Source organism: Condylostylus longicornis, unplaced genomic scaffold (genome assembly GCF_029603195.1).
Source record: "Condylostylus longicornis isolate FDR11 unplaced genomic scaffold, ASM2960319v2 ptg000077l, whole genome shotgun sequence".
Classification (NCBI taxonomy): Eukaryota; Metazoa; Arthropoda; class Insecta; order Diptera; family Dolichopodidae; genus Condylostylus; species Condylostylus longicornis.
This window is the reverse complement of record NW_026578045.1, coordinates 1250473-1266705: the sequence shown is the minus strand read 5'-3', so window position 1 is coordinate 1266705 and position 16233 is coordinate 1250473. Positions and strand designations below refer to the sequence as shown.

Genomic DNA, 16233 nt, shown 5'->3' with positions numbered 1-16233 from the left:
TAAAATTCAATATATAAAAAGTATTTCATCTAAAGATTTATATGTTTCGATAAAATGGAAAAACACTTCAGTTATTGCCAGTTTATATAGTTAAAACTAAAAAGCATTTTTACATCTCTACCTACCTACCAAACTGTATTTTATTCGAAAATTGTTGACCATAAATAAACTGCTATTTATTTTACTATACCAAACCACACACATACACACCATTATTGTTTTCTTTTACGATATTGTGGATTTTTTTACATTTTGTTTTCTCATCTTTCTTGTTTTTCCTATTGGAATTTATTATTGCTATTTTCTATTTTATTTCTTTCATTTTTCTTAAGCGATTTAATCCGCCCTTAAAGTAAAACCTTTAAACTACAAAAATATTATGTAAAGCTTTCGAAAAAGGTTTATTCCTTTTTGATTTTCTTCTCATTTTTATCCTAATTTTTTTTTTTTGTTGTATTTTTTTATAGGTTTTTCTCCTTGATCTTCTTGATTTTTTATTCATTTCAATTTGAACTTGAAAGAAATGCAAAAAAAAAATAATAATAATAATAAATAGAAAAAGAAGAAGAACAGAAAAACAAGTAAAAAATAAAAATAAAATAAATGTAAAAATATGCGAGAAAATCCCATAATTCATAGATTTTTCGTACATGAAAAGAGGAAGAGAAGGCAAAAAAACAGCAACTAAACTGGGCAGAAATAAAATCAGGAAAAATACAACTCTCCGTTATTCTCTGTGCGTCTCATAAACAACAAAAACAAATCAACAAAAAAATTTGTGAAACAAAAATCAAAACAAAATGGTCATAAACAATGTTTTTTTTTTCTTGTTTTCTTGCAAATTTTCTTCTTTTTTTTCAAAAAGGATAAGCAAACATTTTCTCGTTGATTTTTTCATTCTTTCTTGTTACTTCTCTTTCTTTTTATTATTTTTTATTTTTTTTATATTCTTGTTATGTGTCCTTTCAAATTATTTTGTTATTTTGGTAAAATTTTTCATTTCATTTTCATTTTACGTGTTATTTTTTGTTGTGTGTTTGTTTTTTAATATTTTGTTTCTGTCGTCTCATTATCCTTTGGGAATAATAGAAAAAGGTAAAAAGCAATCAGTAAGGATAATAGGCTAATACAAACAGGATGTTGTTTAATAATTTTTTGTTTTTTTTTTTTGTAACCAAAAAAAAAAATTTTTATTTAGTTTTTCTTTTATTCTAAAAATATTTTGGATAATCCAAAATGAGGCAAGAAAGAAAATATTTTTATAAAATTTTCTTAGATCCTAAGAAACTATTATTATGAAAGGAATTAAGGGTGAAATAAATTTAAAAAAAAATTAAAACTAAAAGTAAAAGAAGAAGAAATTTTCATGATTTTTGAAGTGAAATGACTTTTTGTTTTGTGGTGTATTCTCTTAAACTCGTGGTTATATTAAAAGTGTGGATATGTCTTGGGTATTTTAGTGCTAAAATGCAATAACTTTGATATTAATTTGCATAAACCCCTACAGTTAGTAATTTTTATTCCGCATAAAGTGTTTCTTAAATTTTATTTTGTTTACTTGAATCCTCTTTCCTTTAGTAGCAAATTTCAAGCAATTTTAATTTAATTTTTAGTTTCAGTAATTTAATTCGCTAATTTTGAAATATTTTCCATTAAAATCTTAATAACTTTTTCTTATAAAAAATTACTGGAATAGTTATTAAGAAAAAAAAAAATAGTCAGTTGACTATAATAAATCAATATATGGTCATATTTACTCTGGAATCAGAATTACTACAAATATTAAATTCTTTACACCCTTGACGACATCCAATACACATTCATTTTAACTCAATATACTTGTTGGAAAATAACAATCATTAACTCCCCTTAAAATATGCAATTCACATAGAGCGAAATATCTATAAAATTAATTTTATTGCAATGAAAATAATCAATACCCCTGAAAATATGCAATATTTGAAGAATTTAATATTATTTATGTACACTTTATTAATTTATATCAGTGCTCAAGTATATAATATGTTCAAGTTACAAAAGATTTTTCTTCTAAAAAAAAATTTAGATTATCTACGGAATAACCTAAAATATTCTAGTAAATTTAGATATTTTTGCTTTTTGTGAAAATTTACACATAGCTTTTTTATCACAATTTATTTTAAGATTTCTCCTTTCTTTTTTCAACTGCCTATTATTTTCAACAATAAAAAATAAAACTAAAAAATTATTTGTCAAACTTGGTATAGGTAAATTTTTAGTCCTTAATAACCTATTTATAGCCAATTATGAGAAAAATAAAATGAGAGTAAATATTTTCTGCATTATGATTTTTATTATCTCGTTTCATTTATGATTTTTTTTAAAATATTAAATTTTATTATGCGTTATTGTCATTGTAATAAAAAAAGTCTTTGAAAAGTAAATAGTTTAGTTTTAATTTTATATTTTTGTTACAGAAAATTTTCCATATTTTCTTTTCATTTTAATTGAAATATGAAAATATAAGTAGTGACTTCAGAAATTTTTTATAGTTTTCAGCTTACAGAGTAAATTTTTCTCAAATTCTGAACCTTAATAGCTATTTTAATTCATATTTCTTACAGAGATTTTATATTTTTTTTTAAAAATTCTTCAAAAACTTTAATTTTCAAAAGATTTAAAATTTTAATAAAATAAATTGTAAATATTTTTTTTAAAATTATTTAATGATAATAAATTATTGAGTGGGGACTGTACTCAATCATATTCTATAAATGTGAATCTTTGAACATATAAGCTGTATATTTACACACTCGTATAAAAAACATAATTTGAATAACTTAATTTTCATTTACATTCTTTATAATATTTTAACGATAAATTTCTAATATCGCAATTATTTTAATAGTTCTCATAATTTCATTTATTTAATAACTTATTCCATCATATTTTACTTAAAAATATTCATCAGGACATAATCATATTCCCAGACTTCATACACATACTGCAACGCTTATTAACGAAAATCTCATACTATGAATATCCTTTTTAAAAACGAAACTGATAAAAAATTAAAAAATATATAACAAAGCTAATATTTATTTAATAATCATAAAGTTACCTTTTAATACACTTATATACACAATTTCCAATCACACAATATATATTCAAAAAAAAAAAATTATGATCAAAAATCGTTTTATCATGAAATTGTTAAAATAAAAAAGCAAAAATGTCTCAAATAAAAATCATATACAGTTTAACTACTAATATTTGCCATAAAGGGAACAAAAAACCCATAATAAGAAAATTTCCTTTAAAAAAACAAAAGAGAATAAAAGAAAATTTCGATCACGATATTTTTTTTTGCTTTTCTTCATATTTCAATTCAAAAGACGAATAAAAAAAAAGAAAGCAGCTAGAAAAATTTAAAGAGTAAAGCAAAGAAATATTTGAATTTGAAGAGAATAAAAAATATAACAGGAATAATAGCACAAGACACATATATACATATTCAGGATAAAACAGGATAATAAGAAATGCAAAGTGGTTGACTGGCTGGTTGATTGGTTGGTTGGTTATCGCTTTGATATATTATAAAGTCTAGAAAAGTATAACGAATGTAAAAAATGGGTAAAAAAATCAAAAAATTAGAATTCCTTTTTCCCTTTATCTCTTGTGTATTTTTCTTTTTCTTGTTTGAACATTTTCTACTTCAATAAATAAGCGATTTGCATCAGCGTTTTAATAGATAATTTTGCATATACTCGTAGTTATGATGTACATAATATAAAAAACCAATCTAACATATTAACATCGTGATCACATAAGATGTAAAATAAGAAGAGGAAATTAATTTGAATTTCTTTAGCATACCTTTGTGGAAATTCGTGATATTATCATATAGTACAGGTGTTTCCACAACTGAACGACTTACTTTTTTTGTAATAAATGTCATTCGGAATTATGTTAGTCAAAAATATTTGATAATGAATTAGAAATTCAATTCAATGCAATACTAACAACAGTTTTCGGTTTCGCTTTTATTTATGTAATAAAGGCTAAAATTCAGAAACAAATATTTGATCTTTTTTATAACTAAATAAGCGAATCTATAATAATACAAGGAAATTTTTAAAAATTTTGAAAATTTTTAGTAATAATATTCGTAATACCGTGTACAAATGTTTTACATGTACGTTTCAATTCTATATTGTGACACTACGATTGTTCATAATAATTCAAAAATGTTATGTTTAATCTGAATTCAACAATGTACGTCACATATAATTAAATTGTACGGAAAAATCGTAATCATCTCGTTCTAATATCGATAGATTTACGAAATATCGTAAATCTAGGCTTCAATATAATCTTTTTACGTTTTATCCAAAGGATGTCTGTACAACATGTGAAAATATTTTCAAAAATAACACAAGATTATATTCTGTTTTGTTTTTTCTTTAGTTTTTTATCAATTCGATAAATTTTTTATCATAAAAAAAAAAATGCATTCTTATTCAATCAATTTATACATGATATCCAATTGAATATTAAATTTTTTTTTTAAGGTGAAAATATGAATTGAGAAAAATCAATTTAAAAAATAACTGTATTATAGGGGGTTCTATTATGACAAGATCATTGGATTGTACAATATTTATTGTGATTACATGAATTAGCTTTTTTAAGAATTCAAGAATGTAAACTTCAAAATTAAATTGATTGCTTGTGAAAACTTAAATAATTTTCCATATATTAAATAATCAATCTTAGACAGGCTGTTATAAGTGCGAATTGATCATTAATTTTGGATTCCACCTTATATTATTAGTTTAATAATTACATTAAATGAAAAGAAGATCAATGTAAACTATATGAATAATTATGAATCCGTTCTATACTCTAAAATTTTCGAATTTCACATTTGAAATAATAAGAATTAAATAAATTTCGTTTATCAATTCTTTTCGTTTAACATTTTTTCAAATTTCCAGTGAATATTCCCATAATTTCAAATTACATCTTGTTACATAATAAATCTTTTCTTCCTTTAAATTGAATTCCTTGTAAGTTGAGCACGTATTTCTTATTCGAAAAAAAAATTACATTAACAATAGAATTCCTTCAAAATTACTTAAATATTTTAATGCACTTTATATCAAGGATATCCTTTATATATATATATATATATATATATATATATATATATATATATAGTATATGTACGATAAGAATAGAAACTATAAATGATGTAAATGCACATTATTACAATCTAAGTTAAAAAAAAAAAAAAAACTTTCTTTTTTACAATTTTTTTTAGATGAGCTCACGTGATGAACCTGAAAAAACTTTCAAAGTAGCTATGCCGGATAATAGTTATGCGACAGTTTATCTTCGTGATGCGATGTCAGTTGAAGAATTTTTGGCAAATGCATGTGCCAGAAAAAATTTAAATCCAATGGAACATTTTGTTAGAGTTAAAAAACGACGTGACATGGAGGACCACAATTATTTTGTACCACATCGAAATGATTTGATTGAAAATTATGTAAGTACAATTTTTTTTTATTATATTATTCTATTTTTAAATTATATATTTAAAATGTCAGAAAATAATAAAATTTCATAAGAGAGTATGTATATAAGTACAAATTTATATTCATGTACATATTTGTATATGTGAATAGAAGGTTAAATTTATGGTCTAAATTTAAAAAGAGAGAAAATATGAGAGAAAATTTTAAAGTTTTTTTCACCAACAGCATTTTGATAACAGTAACAGTTGACGGTAGATGGTTTACTGTTGACAGGTGACGGCTGATTGTTGACAAGTGACATGCGACAGATGACAGATGACAGGTGACATTTGACAGATAACAGGTGACAGTTGACAGGTGACAGTTGACAGGAGAAAATTGGCATTTGACATCTGACATTTGACAGTTGACATTTGACTTTTAATATTTTAAATTCCATTATCCCGATTCAAATTCAATCTCTAATTCAACTTTTTTTTCTTAAATATCTTCTATTTTTAAGCTTAATTATCCTCAATTATTAAATGTTAGATGCAGAACAAAATATTTTATATAATTAAATTATTTTTAAAGCATGTTATATATATAAATTTATTATTTACACAAAAAATTTCTGTCAAACATCAAGATTATTAAACAAAATTACTAAAAACATAGCTAGTATGAGAAATAACTTTAAATTATAAAATATTTCATTAAAGGAAAACCTATAGAAAATCCTTATTAAAAATGAAAAATTTATATCCTTGGAATTTTATATTAATAAGATGCAAACAACATGGCAAGGTTCGAGTTATTCTTCAAATGTGATTTAATTATATGTCAAAATAGATGACATCAAACCGTAATTTTTTGTATATAATCCCGTTATTGTTAATATTATTTAAAATAATCCTTATTTTCTCAGTCAATTTGAAATTTTTGTTAACATTTTTTTTAAATTCTTTCCTATTTTCTCTTTAAGCCTACTAAATTATCCTTACCATATTTATTACTTTATTTCCACCTCAGCTCAACTCAACAATATTTTCGATTTAATAATCCTTATCGTACTCTATAATAACAAAAATTCAAATCACCAAGAAAAATCACCAACAAAAACGAAATAAATAAATTAATGAGAAAAAAGGATTTTTCTCTTAATAATTTTAGTTTCTCATTTTTTCTCTATAAAATGCTTATTATTGTAACCCAAAAATTTTTTTTATATAAGTAATAAGTAATATAATCGTTATAACAGTAACACACATAACAGTATTAACAACAAATGTAAAAACCAAAGTAAAATATAGCCAAAAAATTTAGATTTTCTGATTTTCACCCTTCATCCTGAAAAAAAAAACACAAACTAAAACAACAAGAAAAAATTAAGTTATAAATAAATCAAATAATTTTATTTCTAATATTAAGGTATAAAAAACCTAAAAACCAACACTTAAATCCACACCACTTAATTTATCCTTATCAAAAAAAAAGGAGTTATACAAGAAAAATAACTATAAAAAAACTATAAAAACAAAAACACAAATTTTCAAAATTGGATCTAAAAACCTTTCCCTCTTAATCCTTTATCCTTTATATTGTTATTATTATTATTACCGAAAAATCAACCTACACCCTCTTTATAACATAATTTTATTATTAATTTACAAATACACACATACATAATACAAATATTTATATAATTTAAATATTTAAGAGATTTTTGTCTATATTTGCATACATGAATTTAAAAATAGAATTGCTTATTAAAAGAGAAAGAACCAGAATAACAACAACTAGAAGAAGCAATAATAAAATTATGGATTATAATTTTAAAAGTTTAAATTTTTTTTTTTGTAATTTCGAACTCATAATATTGCGAACAACTCATTATTTTGAAAGAAAGAAAACTTAATTTCATACAGTAGTTATGAGCTGCTTTGAACAGGAACGATAATTTGCTGGGTGCACGATGATCACAACCCAAATATTGATCGTCAACCTTGAAAATTCTTGTTATTAAATATTTTTGCATTGAAGAAAATTTAATCACAAATGTTTTATTAATTAATTTGGTTAGTATGTGGCTTAATATAAGCAAGACGACACTTTATCTAATACAAATATGCTGTTTTGGTACCAATTTCTGCCAGACATCGCTTTTCATTATGATTTCTGATACCAATATACTTTCATATTTTTGGCAACATATTAGCCAAATTACATAAGAATTTTTCTGCCTTTTCTTATAATATTATTTTGGAAAATTTTAGAGTTAGTACAAAATATATTCCCTTTTATCCGACAGTGGGTAATCATACAATATTAATAATAACAATAACAACAATAATGATAATAACAGCATATAAACACAAGCAAAAATATAAGATAAAAATAAATGTCCTATGTAAACATAAAAAACAAGTAAACTTATCTTCACCACATATTTTATAAACACAAAAATAATAGACAGCTATGTAAAAAAAAAGTAATATAAAGGATTTTGTAAAAGTTGGTAATTTTATAATTCAAAAATTTTCTATTTTTACATTTTTTTTATGTAAGGAGTGTGTAATCAATTTTAATATTTTAATATTGAAGAAAAATTTATATTGTAGGTAATAAAAGATTATGGAAAAAGGTTATTATCAAATACAAAATAGTGTTCAGATTTAAATTGCTTATATGCAAGGCATATTGGCAATAATTTTTCATTTAATAAAGACTAAATTAAAGATGTGTTAATAATATTCAGTCAATTTATCAAAGAGTCATTATTATTGTATAAAAATTTTTATTATTTAAGTTTTTCAACCTTATTTTCAATGAATTATTATAATTTTTGTATCACTTTTGAAGCCTCTTAAAAAATCTTGAAGTAACTCATACTCATAATAAATATACATGCAATAAAAATCATCTTACTGGAAACATTTCCTGTTTTAATAGTAATTCGTTGAATGCATTAAAATTTCTTTGTTTTATTCAGTATTTTTAACACTATTTTCAATTAAAATTTGATTCCATTGCTTCATTTTTTTTCCACATTCTTAATAAATTTTATTCCATAATGATTATTCATAGAAAATTATAAGTGGAGTTTCAAATAATAATTAATGAAAAGATAAGAATACATACCTTAAAATATATTCAATAATTAAAACATAATTTCTTCAATAATTTCAAAATTGATTGAGATACATATAACAAATTTTTACAGTAGATAGTCTATACTATTTAGAATTTGAATTTTGAATAAACTCACAAAGTACAAAAATTAACTTAGACGATTTTATTACAGACAATTATAAAATGAGAAGAAAATTAATATTTTCATATAAATTCTTGCTTATATTTTCAAATAATTTACTAATATTTGTTAAATTGAAAATTATTTAAATAAAAGAGTTCAATTAATCTATTAATAAATTTTTGTCTACAACTTCATAATTAATTATGCTACGAGAATCAAATTTCGCCAGAACATACATTGAATTATGTAGAAATCAAATTTTAAATAAACTGAAAAAGTACAAAATTTGACTTAAGCCGTTTTTGATTTTAGCCTCAAAACTTTAAGTTCAAATGCAAATCATTTGGACTATTATGATAAACTCAAAAAATTTTAATTTTGACCTAGTCAGTTTTTAAATTTCAAACACAAAATTCAATAAAAATAGACAATATTATTTTTACATGTGCTATTCCCACAAAATTCTAGAATATACGCCAATATTATATTCATTCTAATATTAATTAAAATTCTCTACAATCTAATAAATCCCTTTTACACAAAATTAGCATTTACTTGCATATAAAAATTTCATCATTCCTTAAAAATATCAGATTAAATATTCTTTCAAAATTATCCTTTTAAAAATTCTTATTTAAAAAATTGTTTTTTGAACATTATTATATACACCCACATGAAATGTGTATTAAGATGAATCTAATATAAAAGTTTTCTTAAAAAATTTCCATAACTCATTGACATACTCTAAGAGTAACACAAAAAACAAAATGAATACTCCAACTATAAATCTCCCTCTTCATCTTATTACTTCATTATAATATTTGTTAACTTCTTCATAAGGGTTATAAATTGCATACTATACTCGTAAAATCATGCATTAAATCCTACCAAATATTTTATTGTTTTTGTAAATCTTTTAGAGCAAACTACTTCTTCTTTTAATGCTCGTATACTATCATAAATTGTTCCAAATTTTTCCTCTATTTTTTACCATTTTTTACCCATTTAATATTAAGAAAGACAAAAAAGAGCCTTGAATTTATTCCTTTGATATACTAAAAATAAAACGACAATAAAATAGTAGTAGAATGAGAAGAGGAAAAAGAAGAAGAACATTTCAAAAATAACAATTCTAATTATGTTTCTGTGTTAATAATCCCATAAAAATTGAATCACAAAGCTAATAATTTTAAAAATTAGTTTTCCATTAAAGAAACATTTCTAATTTTCATTGTGTACCTTTCTACTATGTACAAACATATGCACTGTATACAACTATAGTACAACTACTATTATTGTTATATGCAACCATACCCCATAATAATAATAACTGTTTTCAATTACTACTTTAAATTCAGAAAAATTTTCTTTTCATTTTTTGTAGTTCTTTGTTTGTATAATGCTTTTGTTTTAAGTATAAAATGCAAAGAAATTTTGCTTTACTACTCTTACTATACTACGTACTTTTTATTCCTTTTTTACTCGTTTAATATATGAAAAATCACAATTATAAAGAAAATAAAAAAAGGATAAGAATTTTTAAACGTTTATAGGATTTTTTTTTGTTTTATATATGTACTAAGTACATGTAAATCCAATATATACAAACATGTTATAGTAAGTAAGAATTCTTTGATTATAATTTAATCAAGGATTTGCTTTTTAAACTCCATAGCTTAAAAAATATCACAAAAAAAAGCAAAAAATTTCATTGTAGCTCTACTCTATTTTCTATTTTTTTTTTCTGCTGCATCCTTGTTATTTGTTTGTTTTCTATTTTCATAATTTTTCTTGCTTCTTAAGAGAGAAGAGCGCATATAAGTATGCAATTCAAGAATTTTTTTTTTCATTGAAAGATAAAAGAATTTTTTTACTGTAAATTATTTTTCAAATTTTTTAATATAAAAATTATCCTAGAAGTCTCTATACATAACAAGTTATTAATATCCTGTTTTTTTTTTCTAAAAATAGCATATATCCTTTTGGATATGTTATTTTCAAAAAAGTAATCGACTTACTCTATATTCAGTTAAATAATTTCCAATTATAGAAGGAATTTGAGGCTTTAAATAGAATGTTGAGGATTCTTTAAAAAAATTTCAATTAATTTTTATAAACTTAGAGTGATCTGCTAATCAGACTTGGAATGATTATGATGCAATAGTGTCATACCACAACTAAAATATTGTGTTTAAATAATTGAGTAAAGATATTTAATAATTAAATATTAAAAATTGCTTTAAAATACTTTCACCAATAGTCTGAATTTGGCCGAAATTTTCATCTTTTCCGATTTTAATACAGTCTCTTGCGTCAACTCTTATAGCATCATTCTCCTCGATATTGAGGTCCTCATCATCCTTATTGATTGATGGCTTATTGTACTACATTTAATGATTATTACTTAATTTTAATTAATTTTATTCAGTCAATTTTTTTTTAATATAAATTTTAATATTGAAAATTTATAATTTCCAAATATTGAAATTATTAATATTTTATAATAAATTTTTGTAAAGAATTGTATAAGTCCTTGTGATTTAAACGGGCGCGGACAATGTAACTGTTTGATAATCTCAATATTAAATAAGCTTTTATGATAATATTCTAGAACGTACAAATATAAGTTTTCTGATAAAATTTCCCATAAACAGAACTTAATTTTATAGGTTTTCTGATATACAAATAAGTGACCAGCAATCTTATCCAAAAATATGAAAAACACTAAAAATTATACTTTGAAATTTTATTTTTAATTCATATAAAATTTGCCTTAACAAATTTTTAAAACGATTCACAGAATATCAATATTGCATACATATAGGCGTGAATATTATTAAACATTCAGTATATTTAATGTTTATAATCCTTTTTTAACAAGCTTAACAAAAATTTTGTTTGTATACACAAAACAAAAAAATTTTACATTGTTTCCAAAAAAACGGAAGTATAAAGTTTATACAAAAAGGTAGACGACGTTTATACAACTACATTGCGCCTTCCTTTAAAAATGGATAAAAAAGAGAAAATCGTTTTGATGTTTATTTATATTTGAATAAAAATGAACAAACATTATAAAAAACATAAAAATTTTGCAAACTATGCAATTGAAAAAAAAAGGGGTTTAAATACAAACATTTTTTTCATTCAGAAAAAACAAAAAAAAAGTGCTAATTGATGTCGATTTCCTCTGAAAATTAAAATATTTTTAACACTTTAACTAAATGAAACAAATTTATTTATGTTAAAAAGAAGATTCGATTTCTTTGGACTCCTAAAACTACTCGAATTCATTTGACTAGTGTAATTCATGACTTAAATTGATTTTGCAGTTGAAAGCCTCAGTCTTAATTCTTTCTCATCTTAGTCTAGCATTTACTCTGGTAAAATTTGTAAAATTTATAAATCATGTTCTGACTAAATTAAAAATTTAAATTTATTTCCAAAAAAAATATAAAAAATCGTAACTTTTAATTGTTTTGTCCATAAGTATGGAATTAGTAAATATAGATTAATGAAATTTTTGTTAGATATAGACTGAACTACTAGGAATATGAATTTCAAATAAACTCAAAAAGAATAAAATTTGACTTAGGCGGTTTCAACTCCTCACTCATAAAATTATAATTATATCATTCGTCTATTTCCCGAATTAACTTTAATAATAATTTCGTCAAAATACTTATACTCGTAATACAAAATATTTTTTAAAATAATTTTATATTTAGAATGGGTCGGATTGTAAGGATTATGAGTGCAATTTAATTATAAACGGAACAATTAAGACTAAAAATTTTTTGTACTTTTAAAAGCTTTAATCGAAAAATATTATTCTTTCCAAAATTTTATCTGTTTAGTCACTGCCAAACTTAGAACTTCCATAAATCTATACCAAAAGTAAATATTTTGCAACATGTCACATGGATTGACAAAATTAAAGTTGTAAGCCTTATATTTTTTTATCCGAAAATTTTGCCAAATTTTGCTAAAAATGAGGTAAAATAAATATAAAATTTTAAATTTATATTATGAGATTCAAAAATTACCGCCTTTATGTTTCCCGCATATTACACAAATTTTTGGGTTTTTTGTTTTTTGGATTTTCTAGGTAAAATCCAATAATAAAGGATTTATTCGAAATAATTTTTCCATTTTTGCTTGACAAAATATCACAAAAAAAGAAAAGTGCTTCACTTTTAAAAATTTTTGTTTTTTTTTTTTTTTGCGGAACAGAAAAAATTTTCCGATTTTTTGTTTTTCATGGTTCATTGATAGAGCAATAGAGTGATGACGGCGACAGTAGCAGCAGTATAGGGTCATTCATTTCAATATTAAAAATAGAATTGGATAAGGTATACAGGATAAATTTTTAATAGGGTATAAATAGTTGGAAAAAAAATCTAGTTGAATAAAATTCTTTTTGGTTTTATTTTAAGCAAAATTTCTTTGAAATATTTGAAGTTTTTGTTTTTTTATTAAAAGCAAAAACAGAAGAAAAAAAATAAAATTCATTTTATTTTTAAAAGCGCCGCTAAAACAAAAACGAAACGAAACGAAAAATAAAAAAAAAAATCCTTAATCCTTTTTAACTATTAAAAAACATTGTAATACTTCACTTTGAATACTTTAAATAGTTAGAGCTATATATTTTGGTGGTATCGGAAAAAAGGATAATTGGAAATAAATTTCAGTGAAAAATGTGAAATCAATTTTCTTCTCTCTTTTATTTCTTTCCTTTTTAGCTACCTTTTTATTTGCTTAAAAAATACAAAATTAAATATCTAAGGTAACCATCATAGAACTTTTGAGAATTTATTGAACATCGAAAAGTTTATAAATTGATTAAAATATCTTGGATGAGGAAATCTTGTCAAATTCATGTTAACAAGAAATTTGAGATGAAAAAACTAAATGAATTTCATTTTAAATTAACAATAATTGCTGAAAATTTAAAGGAAATTTTGTATTTCTTGGATTTTTTTTTTTTGAAAATTCTAATGAAATTCTTTCAGATCAAAATTTGTATCAAAGGCAAATATTACGGTACTTAGGGCAATATAGTGAAATTATTGAATTTTATTATAAAATTTCCTAAATCTAAACTAAAATAAAATCAAGTCTTGGTAATATTATTTTAAAAACAAATCGCAATTTTTTAGTTAATTTGGCAATTTCGCTCCAAAGATACTCACTTGAAAATGATTTGAAACAGGTCGAATTAATTATAACTCGCACATATTTCATTCAAAAGTAAAATTTTAATCAAGTTTCATACGATTATTGAACTTTTCCTATATAACATGAAATGAAGCTATACGCAAGAAGTTTCCGTCGTTTGTTAAAGATCGATTTGTTGGAATCAGTTATTCAGAGTCAAATAGTCAGAGTCAATGAATTGGAGTAATTTATTCAGAATCGAGTAGTCAAAGTTGTGTAGTCAGAGTCGGTTATTCGGAGTCGAATAATTAGAGTCTATGAGTCGGAGTAAATTATTCAGAATCGAGTAAACAGCGTCAATGAGTGAGAGTCGGTTATTCAGAGTCGAATAATCAGAGTCAATGATTTGGAGTAAATTATTAAGAGGGACGTAATCAAAGTCGATGAGCCAGAGCCGGTTATTCAAAGCCGAATAATCAGAGTCAATAATTTGGAGTAAATTATTCAGAGGCGAATAGTAAAATGTTTATCAATCAGAGTCGAGTGGTTTTTTTAATTGGTGCAATTAAAGTTAAAATTTATTTTCGAAAATTTAAAAAAAAAACTTGCTTTGTTAATTTATATACAGAGGTTGTAGTTGAAATCATCGCCAAAATCGAATTTCAAATTCATAGCAAACGAGCCAGGGTTAAATCTAGGTTGGATTCTTGAATTCTTTCTTATATGACACTTTTATTTGTTATATTTGGATATTATTTCATTTAAATGAATGATAATATGGTCACCTTAACACACGAAAAAAAATTAATTAAATTACCATTTTTTTTTTATTTTTTTTATAATTCATGCCTGCAACAACTCTGACAGTCTTGTATATACAATCGTATAACAAATAATCATCATCACTGTATACTCGTGTAAAAGAGAATTTATATATGGGGGAGCCGCTATAAACAAACCTTTCAAATAATAAAAAAAAAAATTGTTGTTTTAAAAAATTTTTATTTTTTTATAAAATTTTTTACCATTTTTATTTTATTTTGTTTTTTTTTTGTTCTTTTATTTATTTTTTTATTTTTTTGATAACTCAAGCGCTCATGCTTAAAATTATAATGCGTTATTAAAGTAGAACCTTTGATAAAGACGAGAATAAAAACAAGAAAAAAAACTGTATATTTTTTAACGTTCTGTTCCTCCAACCAACTTCCAGCGAATATTATGGTGTACAGCGTTTAAAACAGAAAAATTTATTCCTAAAAGGTTAATGACATTAAAATATGAAATTTTTTGTTTTCGTTTCGTTATAATATGGTTAGCTAGTTAATTTACCTAGTTATCTACAAAAAAAAAAAAAATTAAAATAAAATTAAAATAAAGGTTATTAAGTCTATGAATTTTGTCAAAGTGCATTTTACTACACAGTTACTATTTAATTAATTTTTTTTTGTCATCCTGTACAATGTAAAATGTATATATGTATACATACAATATGGTCTGAACATAAAGTAGGTCTCTATTTAAAATGCTATTTAAAATTTAAATAAAAAAAATTTTTTTTTCTTTGCAAAATAGTGAATGCGACTGTAGTATTGAAGTATTGAAGCTCTCTATATCTCTATCTCTTTGAATCAGTTGAAAATTTTTTTAGACAATTCAAAATATTCATTAACTTTAAAATAAGCATAGGCTCATACAGGCACCTCAACGCTTAGAACGGAATTTTTATTAAAATAGTGCTACTTCCAACTTATCCACGTCAAATCATCCTTATAGTGTCAAAAAATAATCGGAAAACTTTCAGGAATTTTAAAAGTGAATAAAAATTTCAAAATAAAAACAATCAAAAAACAAATAATTTAAGATTAAAATTAAGGAGAATTTAATGATTTTGTAAGATAAGTATTGGGCCAATTCTTTCCTTAATTACTGCTAATAGCTGAGCAAAACACGTTTTTCCAAATAATTTTAAATCCAGATATAAAATTTAATTACCTGCTCATATATAACTTCAGAATAGACACCATTTTTAAGTTAGCCATAGCTTTAGAAAATTTTGGGCCGATTTGTGGTTTTTTCCGGGATAATAATAGTTTCTTATGAATTTTCAGCAATTTTTGTTGTAGCTTATAGATATACAAAACAATGTGAAGAAACTCAAATATATACTAAAGATTTCTTAACTAAAGACTTCCAAGAAAATTGGACCAGTTCATAGATAACTCAAATTTTAATATCAAAAACAGATCTCAAGGAAATTAATAAATTTCTTACATAAAATCACTGCAAAATCAGATATTTACTCCTTAATATGCTAACTGGAAA

General features: G+C 23.2%; 1 protein-coding gene across 2 annotated transcripts in view; it reads left to right on the top strand.

The window, feature by feature from the left end:
- The window catches only part of LOC129612790 (protein still life, isoforms C/SIF type 2), a 279580-nt gene that overhangs the window by 136641 nt on the left and 126706 nt on the right, over window positions 1–16233 (top strand). For both annotated transcript variants that reach the window (XM_055526563.1, XM_055526562.1), the window contains exon 6: window positions 5303–5530. In XM_055526563.1, coding sequence (XP_055382538.1) covers window positions 5303–5530 — 228 coding nt within the window. The remainder of the gene's footprint in view (window positions 1–5302; window positions 5531–16233) is intronic.